At 49.6% G+C, this 12,488-nt stretch overlaps 4 protein-coding genes and 1 pseudogene across 5 annotated transcripts, besides 1 other annotated feature; all 5 read left to right on the plus strand.

Annotated features, from left to right (window-relative positions):
• Positions 1–12,488: part of a sequence feature (contig 1.54 513..183474(-1)) that runs on past both edges of the window.
• On the plus strand, positions 1,733–2,599 carry ANIA_11254 (annotated as a pseudogene). The gene has a single exon. A coding segment is annotated over exon 1 (867 nt).
• On the plus strand, positions 3,478–4,790 carry ANIA_03265 (protein apyA). The gene is made up of 5 exons (XM_655777.2): positions 3,478–3,550; positions 3,609–3,752; positions 3,786–4,104; positions 4,152–4,565; positions 4,612–4,790. Exons 1-5 carry the CDS (start codon positions 3,492–3,494, stop codon positions 4,780–4,782), a joined length of 1,107 nt encoding a protein of 368 aa, XP_660869.1. The 5' UTR covers positions 3,478–3,491; the 3' UTR covers positions 4,783–4,790.
• Positions 5,417–7,241, plus strand: ANIA_03264 (transporter xtrB; the record flags this gene model as incomplete). The annotated part of the gene is made up of 3 exons (XM_655776.1): positions 5,417–5,644; positions 5,694–6,080; positions 6,141–7,241. 3 exons carry the CDS (start codon positions 5,417–5,419, stop codon positions 7,239–7,241), a joined length of 1,716 nt encoding a protein of 571 aa, XP_660868.1.
• Positions 8,676–9,422, plus strand: ANIA_03263 (uncharacterized protein; the record flags this gene model as incomplete). Its single annotated transcript, XM_655775.1, has 1 exon — positions 8,676–9,422. The coding sequence occupies one exon, from the start codon at positions 8,676–8,678 to the stop codon at positions 9,420–9,422; it is 747 nt and encodes a 248-aa protein (XP_660867.1).
• Positions 9,938–12,159, plus strand: ANIA_03262 (uncharacterized protein). Its single transcript, XM_050612507.1, has 8 exons — positions 9,938–10,250; positions 10,312–10,375; positions 10,433–10,509; positions 10,565–10,584; positions 10,643–10,853; positions 10,924–11,000; positions 11,141–11,580; positions 11,664–12,159. The coding sequence occupies exons 1-8, from the start codon at positions 10,000–10,002 to the stop codon at positions 11,700–11,702; spliced, it is 1,179 nt and encodes a 392-aa protein (XP_050468421.1). The 5' UTR covers positions 9,938–9,999; the 3' UTR covers positions 11,703–12,159.

Consider the following 12,488-nt stretch of genomic DNA (forward strand, 5'->3'; position numbering starts at 1 on the left):
ACGACGAAGTGTATGAGTCGGATGTTATGGCGAAATCTATCGAGATATTGAGATGGTATTTTTCTGTTCAAAAATGTGGGGGATATCTGGGTCAGATGTGGGCTTGCCTGAACACAGCCGCCCTATTAAAATGACAGTTGGTATATTATACTGGCTGTCATAAAGCGTTGCCCCGCATGCACGGAAACCGCCAGTAGGAGTATCAGGCTCAAGTTGTGGTATATTATTGAGCCATAGACTTCAGGGCTTAACAGTATATATTCAAGGCCAATTTCTATAGGCTTGGCCAACTTAGCCTAAAGGTTCGGTTACTGTTAAAAGACGGGGACAAACAGTTTCAGTATTCTGGGACAGCAAACTGGATGATGGCTAAGTCCACCGACAGGACGTAAGCGGACTAGGTTGTCTCACACCATAGACCGGGGGGTGCTGAGACGCCCAATCTGTATGAGTGCGCTGTAGCTGAGTGGTTCCAGCACAGAGACTTTTTGCTCTCGATCCTGTGCTCGCTCGCCATGAGCCTCAACCAATCTTTTTTTTTTTTTCTGCAAAAACTGAATTTAGCTGAAATAAAGGTACGACTCCGAAGAGCCTAGTAACTGCTTGGCCAGCGTCATCTCTGGACGAGGCTATGCTGACCCCTGCTCGCTGATTTCGCCATTGAGATGTGGCTGGAGGGTGGCAACACCCAGCGCATCAAGACAACCTGCCAAATCAGCCACAAAATGTAATACTTGTCTCTACCCTCCCTACGCTGTAAGGACCAATTCTTACGCTTGCGATCAATACAATTGGGATCGCCCCTAGGCCAGTTTGAGCTGTGAACTTCCCGCCTGCACCGGCACGAAGACGAAATACGCCAGCATCCAAGATAAGGAATAGATGTCAGCTTGGGCTCATGTCTAGCATTCTACGCAATACGCTGATGACTTCGAGTTAACCGTTACCTAGTTATCGCCAGCTTACTTTCGTGTCGCAATTTACGTCTCAGATGATCAACCTTTGAGCGGTGTAGCGCGCACTAAAGTCCCTCTTATAAAGAGCGGATGAACGATAAATTACGTCGTCGCTAGATTATACTGTATTTCTCGGTAGATTCGAGTCTTAGTAGCAGGTGCAGGCTGTTTTAGTATCTACTGCGGCAGGGCGCGAGGCTTCGGCAGGGCTCTGCCCGTCTTCGGCAGTGACGGCAGCGGACTTTTGGGACTATTTTGCTCCCGCTTGGCATTGCAGCTTTTTGGATGGTTCGCGAATGCAGGACTTTTGAGGATTACAAGGTAACGCTATCAATCATGTACTACTTGGAATGCCTAGCGATGGGAGGTTCCTATCTGACATGCGGTTTTGCATGGCAAAACATTACGACCAGATGACAACCGTGCAATCTGTTATCTAGAATCTCATTATGGACAGTTAAAACACTCCGGAAACAAACATGTTGATTCTGGGGACAGGGCACTGCTTGGGTCTTGGCTCGGAATGACATCCCGAACAATGGACTGTTAGAGTACGAGTGCGGACGTGATCGGCTTGGCAACCGAGGTAGGGATATAGCAATCATTAACCCCTTGCGAACTCTCCTGGCATCGGCTCCCCATGAACTGAGGAATATGTAACTTTTCACGACTCAAGCAGCGAGGACTACCGTGCATTATGGGACAAAGGCCCATAATAAGTCAACAACTCTGCCACCTTTTAGGCGCCAATATTAAAGCTCCTGGCACTAGAAGAAATGCAAGCCGCCAATCGCATTCAGAAAGCCCTCAAAGCAGGCACACCCGCTTCGGTGCCTGGCAGATGCTCCCCGGCACAAACCTGACTTGCACCATTTGCCGGTCCGCACCGAACATCGACTGGCTGCTCGTCGACCTGGAGTACGGCAACATCTCCGACGATGGCATAACACGAGATCGTTGCTGCAGCGGCGGCTTGCAGTACCTCGCCGATTGTTCGCGTTGCAGAGGGTCAGCTTTGGATTATCAAACGTGCCCTGGACGCCGGCCCGCACGGGATCATGGTACCGATGATCAAAACCGTCGATGATGCGAGGACGGTCGTGGAGTATAGCGTGTTTCCTCCGCGAGGGAAGAGGGGTTTGAGGCGCTGCTTGCGGCGGATATATTCGTTTCCACTGCCACAGACGGGCAGATTAGACAGCTGACCGGCCTAGAGTATCTGCAGCTGGCTGATGAAGGCTTGGTGATTGCCATTCAGATTGAGACGAAGGGCGCCCTAGAAAATATCGATGCCATTGCGGCGATCGATGGCATCGATGTGCTCTTCATTGGGCCCTTTGATCTCAGTGTGAATATGGATGTCCGATTTCAGGGGCTGATGAGGAAGATTAGGCTCCTGAGCTGCGGAATGCGATTCTAGCTGTATCACGCTGAAAAAAAGAATAGGAAAACCGTTGGGGTGTATTGTGATACTGGAGCACACGGGAAGGCGTATGCGGAGAGAGGCTTTCAGATGATCAGTGTTGTTATGGATATGTTCGTTGAAGAAGGCCGTGATAGGCGAGATTGGGCATGTCGGGAGGGATCAAGAGGTTAGACCTGTATCTGTCTCGCCAAGAATAGAAATCTGGCTGATCGGGATGACTTGTCGGGACCATTCGGGGATCGGAGGAATAGATGCCGTCTGCGAAATGGTTCAGGGTGCAGTTATGACGTGTGGGTAATGGGCTGACAGCCTAACAGCCTGACAGCTTGACCGCTTCCGCTGTGCCTCGGTTAGGGCTTGGTTGGCGTGGTAGTGTATAGACCGGTATGAGTACTATAGCACGCGGTCTGCTGACATCGAGCTTGCCGATAGAGCCTTCTGGTTATCGATCCGTAAATAGAGAGCCCACATGTAAGCTCATTATCATATAGAAACCGATGTCCAGAAATTGCTGTATTGTATGTACGAGTACCATACTGTCTGGCGTTAGCCGCCACGGCCACGTAAGAGCGTCAGCACAGATAGTGGTGGTTGTCCACGACAGCTATGCGGCTGAAAAAAAGTATGCTTGCATCCTTAACTGGGATTATTATGAACAGTCTGCAGAACAAACCGCAATCTGAAGCGGTTTTCGAGTGAGTACGGGATTCCCCCTCGGCGGTCTCGGCTTTCATGTGCAAATTGAACAGCACGCTCGTCGATCGGGCCGATGAGCGATCACGCTATGCCGAGTGGACCCATATTGTCATGGTTATGCAAGGTCTTCAGGTATTATCGTCGGCAGAATGAAAATTGACGCGAGTGTAAGGTCATAAGGCTGAGACGCCCCTTCCTTAAGAAGCTGCCGTGGACCCTCCCGCCCAGCTTGGACGCCGCGTTGCGTTTGTTTACCTGCATACAGCTGAGACTTCTCACTTTCGGTTGATAAGGGTCATTTTATACTAAGAGACAACAGTTGGTTAAGTTTTGGATTGCATCGTGAACACTTTCGCATTCAATACACAACTCTCACAACTACATTTGCATACTGAGAATCTGGGAAGATCAAGATGGCCCTTCATCGTCTTAAAGGACATGGTGCGAATGTTGGAAATCGTGTTGGTATTCAGTGAGTTATATAATTCACCCCAAGAGAATATTACCCGGCTAATACGCTCTTGCGACAGACTCGACAAAGACTTCGTCCTCTTCCAGGGGTCTGAACAAGAGGCGCTGGCGGTATACCTCAGCGGGATCCTCTCTCTCCGATTGAAAGAAACAACAACTATCAAGTACATTCGATTACATCTCCGTGGTGTGCGACGGGTATCGTGAGTTCAGCGCAAACAAACCGACATCTTCAGATCTGACACTCAAAGCAGTCTCCCAGCACGCACCGGACGGAAAAGATTCTGCAGCGAGAACGAGTTCTACAGCCGAACGTGGAATTTTTTTGACGGATACCGAGAAGCACCAATGACGGTGCCGGCCGGGGAGTACAAGTATCCGTTCGACGTGGTTATGGAAGGGTCGTTGCCGGCATCGGTAGAAGGCATGAAGGAAGCGTCGATCTCGTACTTGTTCACTGTCGAGATTGGGCGACGACACGGCCGCGATATCACATTCGACAAGCCACTACGTGTGATCAGGGTCCCTGACCTGGAGCCGTGCTCCCACGACTTTGTGAGTACGCCTTGGCTGCTACGCTTTCGCGTCTAACATGTATGCAGGCTTTGGATGAAGTATGGGCGAACAAGATCGCATATCGTATTGGCATCCAGAACCGGACTGTCGCATTAGGCACCCGCATAGATGTAGACTATGTCTTTGCCCCTCTCTTGAGGGACATGAAGATTGCATTCATCGAGTCACAGCTTCTGGAGGTCCGCGACCTTAGCGTGGAACCGAACGACGGAGGATCTGCTCACGCCGCCCGCACTGAGACTATCGTCTGCAGCGATCGGTATACACTTGGCGAAGAGTATTCCAGCAAAGCATTGGAATCGTACCAGTTCTCTCGAACACTTCAACTTCCACAGGCTCTTGGACATTGCGTACAAGATACGGAGGATATGGGCGTCAGAGTCAGTCACAAGTTGAAGATCCATGTTCGGATGCATAATCCAGACGGTCATGAAAGCGAAGTGTGTACACCCCATCCCAAGGAATGTCCTCTGCTAATAGTTCTAGCTCCGTCTGGCCATTCCGGTTCTAATATACCTATCCCCGTACTATCGCGTATGGGAAGATTCGTTTTGTGGTGAGACGATACCGCTCCCAGAAACACTGAACCCAAGCGACGAGTGTCCACCAGCGTACGGAATGCATGAGTTAGATCAGTTGTATATGCCACAGGATTAGTGGCTTGAAACTTTGGGCTCTGGTTGATGAAGCGTGAGGACATTTTATCTAATATAATGATACCATACCTGTAGAGATTAGATTACCACTAATAACTAATGTTACTTAATCCGCTTGATGGTTGCTGCATGTGAAACCTTGTTGCCTAACCCTTGAGGCAGTTTAGGCAGTCAATCTCTGCCATGAACCCTGGCCAAAATCGGGCCGACTCGCTAGTCTAACCGGATCTGGCTAAAGCGATTCTCAAAAGGGCATGCGCTAAGCCAAAACGAATAACCTTGTCTCTTCGGTGTAATAAACCATCCGCCGGGAAACCCGATACGGTCTGATGTTGTCCCGGCCATTCGGCCGTGGATCAATTCGATGATCACGATGACCCTTCAGCCCCAACTGGGCAACATGATCGTTCAGTCATAGTCCAGTGAAGATCTAACAGCCACAATGCTAGGTTCAGCCGCGGAGGGAATCTATCCGTCAAGGATTTTGACTCCTATGCCATGAAATCTTCATGATCCCGTCATGCCTATATATATGAGTTGCTTGCATCTCTACTAGGACATGTGAAACTCATCAAAGACTACTACAACTTGCTTCTTTTTAGTACCGCCAAAAAAGCTTATTTCTCACAGCTACCATGGCCAATCAAAAAGACGAGAACACTCTTACTCCTCCCGACCCTGAAGTCGCCAGCCCCGCTACGCCCCAATCTCGGCCTTCCAAGTCTGACTCTGAGGGCACCGAGACGGGACAGGAGATGGATGAGTTTGTGCTTGGTCGACGGGGTATCATGGCGTTCTTCACGCTGTCTGTGTTAACGCTCATGGTTGCCCTCGATGGGACGAGTATCTCAGTCGCGTTACCTGTGAGCTCGAACTTCCTTTAACCTCCGAAATGATGCTGATATTTTCTAGATCATTACGCAGGATTTGAAAGGGACGGCAATAGAAGCTTTCTGGAGTGGGACGTCATTCCTGCTCGCTTCCACAGTCTTTCAACCGAACTTTGCCTCTCTCTCCAGCATTTTCGGCCGGCGCCCTCTTGTCCTTGTGGCGTTAACGCTCTTCTTTGTGGGAACGGTCGTGTGTTCTGTTGCCAATAATTTTACTCATATGCTTGTCGGGCGATCTATTCAGGGTGTTGGCGGTGGTGGCTTGATTGCCCTGAGCGAGGTCATCGTGACTGATCTTGTTCCTCTCAGGCTACGAGGCCAGTACTTTGGTATCTTGTCAGCCATGTGGAGTGTGGGCTCGGTGACTGGGCCGATACTGGGCGGCGGGTTCAGTCAGGATGTCACTTGGGTAAGCTCTTCTAGCGGCAACTGATATTTGGGAAAGAGAGAAGGTAGCTAATATTACCAGCGCTGGATCTTCTACATTAACTTCCCTTTCATCGGTGTCGGTCTGGTGGCGATTATCCTCTTTTTAAAGCTCAACATTATCCCCACCTCTCTCGCTGAAAAACTCCGGCAGATCGACTATGTCGGAACGATAATCTTCGTCGGCAGCATGTCGTCCTTCCTCATCCCGCTGTCCTGGGGTGGAATCCTTTACGACTGGGACTCTTGGCGCACCTTGGTGCCACTAATCATCGGCGTCGTTGGTTTGCTGGTATTCAGTTTCTATGAATACCGCTTCGCAAAGGACCCGATCATTCCACCTAAGATCTTCCAAAACCGCACAGCAGCAGTCTCATTTGCCGGCTCGTTCCTCCAAGGTCTCGTTCTCTGGTGTCTGCTCTATTACCAGCCGCTCTATTACGAGGCAGTGAAGGGGTACTCCCCCATCATGGCGGGTGTCGCTCTGTTCCCGGCGACGTTCACCGTTGCGCCCAGCGCGGGCCTGGTCGGGGTCCTAGTAACGAAATACGGTCACTACCGCTGGGCAGTCTGGCTTGGCTGGGTTCTGTCAACATTCGGCCTCGGTCTCCTTTGCTATATGGATGTTGACACTTCCATCCCAGCTTTCATCTTCATCAATATCGTCCCCGGCATCGGTCTGGGCCTTCTCTTCCCCTCCATCGGTTTCGCAATCCAAGCCTCCGCCACGAATGACACGCTCGCCATCGCAGTCGGCATGTTCAGCTTCTTCCGCGCAATGGGCCAAGCCGTCGGTGTCGCCATTGGCGGTGTGGTCTTCCAGAACCAAATGTACTCTAACCTTGTTGAGTCTGGGATTCCAGCCCTTGCGTCCATGGCCTCGGAGTACTCGCAAGATGCCGCTGGACTGGTGGAAGTCATCAAGCGCATGCCGGACGGGACGGAGAAATTAGGTCTCCGGACAGCGTACACAGACTCTCTAAGGATTGTGTATGCGGTTTGTTGTGGCATTTGTGGGATTGCGCTGGCGCTTAGTGTGTTGACGCAGAGTTATGATTTGAACCGTGCGTTGGAAACGACGCAGGGACTCAGGAAGGAGAAAAACCCAAGGCCGAATGGGGATCTTGAGAAGGTTGGAAAATAGATGAGCTTGGTGGGTTGGTTGCGAAGGGAATAGATGGAGTAATGTGTAACGTGTAATGTGTGTTTTAGATGTAGACATCTCCTATGGGTGTAACGATAGTGCTAGTCCTTTTTTTCTTTCTTTTTCCTGTTCCTTTATTTCGAAAAGAAAATGTTTATTTATTCTTAATTTATATTCCTTAATTTTTATGACAAAATGTAGGCAAAAAAATAGATAACTACTATTCTCGCATAATAATTGGGATGTCCGTGATCCAGTCATCTTAGACCCCTCTTCCTGATGATTACATAGTAGTTAACCAAGCCACTTCATCCCTCGTTAACATCATCAAATGACTGGCTGGATTGTGGAGCTTGATATCCAGTGAAGGTTCACATTATATGTTTATACGGTGAGATAGAAACAAACAGGTATTGTTGCAAACTTATGCGAACTTAGTGGTTCAGCATGACAAAAGAACTACCTCAGTAAAGTCATCCTTCCCATGATGATTAGATCGATATAAACAGCTGCATCGATGAAGAAGAGCGAGTCACAGGCAGGAATGACTCTACCAAGGCACATGAGGATACGCCACGTGCCTGATTCAGCCTAGCGCAAAGACAGAATCTAGAGTATAAGCACTATAAGCATCTGGCCATCTGGCCTTTTGGCCACATCTTCCTTTTCTTCCAATCAGTCAGAGCATTTCGCTTTGAAATTGAATATGGCACATCAAGCTTATGGGATACACTGGGGCTCCCTAGTCTGAAATCTGATATATCAGTCCGGCGATCCTCTCAGAGAAACCCGGTCGGATATCGTGCTTGGCCTCGAGTCAATACAGGCGAAGGATATTGACTATTTTCGCCGAGTCCTCTGCTGACAACCTGAATGAACATACAGTAGCTGAGCGGGCAAAATATCCCGCCAAGTACGAGCCGCCTCGGCCTGACGACATTCTTATAGACGACGCCACGGCTCAGCGACTCAACCGCGTTGTGTACAGATGGCGCACAAAGCTCAACAGCGGATTCATACCGTGGCTTGACGTGCGCTAGACTGGTAGAAAAGCACTATGCGCGCATAGATCCGACGTCAGTGAAGCGCGCAAGGAAGACGATCCGATACGGCAGAAAGAGGAGGATGGCGGGTTCACAGTCGGCTGTTCTTGCCCCGTGTCATGGAAGGAGGAGAAAGCATCCGCATTTCTGCGCCAATGTGTGTTTAACAACTGCTACAATTTCTACCGCGCAAACCGGGGCGCCTTTTTGCACTTGGAGCTTGTCAAAACGCTCCTTCCGTATGAAGAGATGGACCCTATCTTGCGCGCCTGCTCTCATCCAGAGGTCGACTATGTACAATGGATGAGCGTGACAGAGTGCTCCGACGTTTCTATCCAGCTCGGCTAGAAAGTATTGTACCAGCACACGTTGGATGCCTACCTGGCCCTTAATGTCATCTACTGCTTGCCCGAATCATGAGATGCTGAAATTCGAAGACGAAATCAGACCCATAGCCCTGCGTCGCCAACAGAAAATGATCATAAGAACACAATTTTGTACCAGAAAATGGACAGAAGATGCACATACGCAGACCCATCACCGATCACAATATATATATCAAGAGTTTTTTGGGATCCCTAACGGACATCTCGAGTACCACGATGAATACTCCATTGACAATGCTCATGCGCACGACTGGCCTGGATTAAGAGATTTCCTCGACCAACTCAAGTTATGCAAGGATAACTGGTCTTTGGACGAGCCTGAGTTCCCTTACGGACAATTGCCATTCGAGGTCTTCCTTAACTGCGCTAAGACTATACCACATCATCCTCCGGCAGCGGATATACCATGGGCATTCAACATTCTGCGCAGCAAGGGCCTACTCCCAGAGCTAGTGCTGTCGATTCTGGGAATGGCCGGGTATGACCATACACAGCGCCGACTACCCGTTGCCCACGATCCGTTTCATCCAGACAATCGGGAGGAGCTCAAGAAATACCTAACCTTCTGCTGGCTTACGCTAATCCGGTGCAATATATTCGCACAAGACCTGAAGGTCAAAATTAACTGGAAACGCAAGGTCCTCGACTCCCTACTCCGCTTTGTTGGACCGCGCGGTCGCAAGGAGCTTTTCGAAAATGTCCACAAATATGAACCGGACAGGCGAGACATAAATTATCTATCAGTTTCTTGACGCCCGGAGTAAAGCCTGCCATATATTGAGCTTCAATAGATGACCCGGTCTATATAGAGTAGCATTGGCCTTGGATGATCCGTGGGGGGTATAAATAGGGATGGATAACTCGGCTCTTCCCACTCTTAGCGTCCCTTCTATTTGTGGATACGACGGTTTTAGCCCGGTCTAAGCCAGTAGTACGTTTATTATACATGAATTATTGGTGCTCATTTGGGAGAGACCCACACAATATGCACAGCCATTATTACTAACAAGTTCCAGACCCATTTGCCTTATCGCATTAGGAAAGATTGACGCCCGATGAAAACCGCACCGACAGCTGAAAATCTGACAGAAGTCCTTAACGACCTCTCTTTCTTTGACAGTAGGGTCTCTCATTGAGAGGCTGAGTCCGTGCTGGCCTCACTGAAGAAACCGTAACCTCAGCCGCACACAGGCGGGCCCCTGCATTGCTATTTGTACTCCTAGCAGCTAACGGCGTTACTTTATTTGGCCAACCTTGCTCTTCACTCACCGCATCAACGACTTTTTCTTTTTCTCTGTCATCATCACACACCTGATTTGATACTGAAGAATGCGTCTTGTATATCTCGTCCTAGCCCTTTCTACAGCCGCCATGTCTAGAGCATCAGTTCCGCCGGAATACCTGCAGGCGAACCACAAGAACGGGGATCCACCCCCATTCGGCGCTGTCGATGATGTACAGACAATACGCCTGAGTGGGCAACCTGACGCAGTCGGCGAGACGCAACCGGCCGACTGCCCTACGATAATGATCAGCACTGCCACGCCTGGGGGTGACCATATCAATGGATGGAAGGAAATGTATGTCTTCGACCGAGACTCTTTCTCACTCGGCGAAGTCGTCATTAATAGTAAAGTCCAGTCCGGTAGTAGCGGGCTTTGACTTAAAGAGGCTTGTCGTTGATGAGGATATGAATGCTACGTTGGTACGTGAGGAACATTCATCCCCTGAAACTGCAACCTGGACTGATGTTTGGCTGAAGCCCTACTACATTGAAAACACCAAAGACCTTATACAGATTACGCGCGTTGTCATTACCACGGCTGGGATATGGAGGAAGTATGTCCTCTCCCCTACTTAGTTTATTTGATATTCCGGCTAATGATACACTTAGCGGATGGAAATATGCCAATAGTAATGACTTGTTGCTAAAAGCTTTGGCTGGCTTGCAGACAATACTGACCTAGTATAGACATACGAAACTCCCTCATCTGCGCCGCTGGCCGGGAAAGCGTCAACGCGGACATGAGCAAGATCCTCGTCGCTTGCCCCCAGTGGCTGAACAAGGAGGATGTTGCTGCTGGCGCAGCGGAGCCGAACGATATATACTATCACAAGAATACCTACCAGCGCGGGGGACCAGCTGTCGGTCCTGGTCAGGTGAAAATATCGTCTTTCGAAGCGTGAGTATCTTGTCCTCCTTCAACGTGACCACAATAGCGGAAGTACCATGCTCATTACACAAATCCCCAGTCTGGATAAATTTATAGCGATCTTCTGGAATAAAGATGTCTACCCGGCACTGGAGACGATTGTTTTCGCGAGTCATTGTATGCTCACTCGGCCACACTTCCCACTGGACACCGCAAACTGATCCTCGTACCAGCACTTGGCGCTCAAACTGTCCAACGCTGTTAGACCACCCCGATCCTCACTGTTCCCACGAAGCAAAACTAACAGCCTAATCAAGATGCAATGCTCCGTCCCTCGCAGCCCGAAGACAGCCAGATAACTTACGGCGTCATGAATCCCGGCTCCTTCGCCTGGCTCGTGAGCGACCGCCCCGTATTTCCCACAGATATAACCTGCGCCGACCCCTCGGTCTACGACGCCTGGTACTTTGGTATCGGCCCCGGTAAGCCCAAGCGGATCCCAAAGTATGTTCGAGATGAGGTCATCAACAACCGCACTTTCGTCGAGGGGCGGTATACCTCGCGGAATGTCTTTTATGGCTTCGGACTTGATGATCATGGGAAGGGCGATACCCACTGCGAGGCGCAGATGCAAGGAGCTTCGCATTTGGAGCGTGGGCAAAATTTCATGAAGATGTTGGAGGGTCTGCCTGGTGGCTTTCCGGTCAATCATAGTGTGGATTACATAGAGGGTATAAGTCATCTGGATTATCATATGGTATGTTCCCCTTTCGTTTTCCCTGGTCTTTGATCAAAAGCAGGAGATTTTGGGGAAGAGTCCGGTTAATGTTTGCTGTGTAGATGGTCTCTGAGCCAATGCAGCGGAAGATGTTCCTCTGATTTAGAAAGGATGAGGATAACAACCGATCGTGATAACCCGCGCTCGTCTGATGGGATTGCCCTCTGATAAAAATGCATTCGTACTCGAGGTCATCGTAAAACCGCTGATGAGATGTATATCGACATCCGCTCACCCTCCGGTTGTACATACCAACCGGGGCTCTGCAACAAAAGCGCCATGACATGGAGGGGGTGAAATGTTGTCCCAGTTAGTACGGCATTTCTCGTGCATCGTATGCATACCTATTCACGCCTACTATTACTACTTATATCCTTTAATCACTCTGACCGTGCTCAAGGCATAGTTACCTGCTACCCCATTCTGCATTTCTTGCTCTATAGAGGCTTCAGTGAGGCATCAAAGGATTACACCTGTAAGAAACGATTGGTGGCGATGAGATATGAAAGTGCTGTATATAATAAGAGTATCCACATATAGAAGTAATACAGGTTTAGCAAAAGGCTAAACGCTTTTAATACAAACCAGTAAGATTACCACAAGCAGCCATACGGTGCGTGATAACAGCAGACTCGGACTCAGATATGTTGCCTGGCCCTAACGGGGCATACTGGGACTCGCCAGTTCCTCATTCCCAAGTGAGCCGATAGATCCTCCCTCCCCGTGCCCCTCGTCAGGCCTTCTATCCTCACACTCCACGATGACCTCTCTCGTTTGATAGACATTGGTATTATGACCATACCCACTACCTTCGGTAGCATTAGGCGAACAACCTGGTAGGCTTCGTCTCGTGTCAACGTCTTCCTCATCCCCTTTCAACCAATGAC

Source organism: Aspergillus nidulans, chromosome VI, assembly GCF_000011425.1.
Source record: "Aspergillus nidulans FGSC A4 chromosome VI".
Taxonomy (NCBI): domain Eukaryota; kingdom Fungi; phylum Ascomycota; class Eurotiomycetes; order Eurotiales; family Aspergillaceae; genus Aspergillus; species Aspergillus nidulans.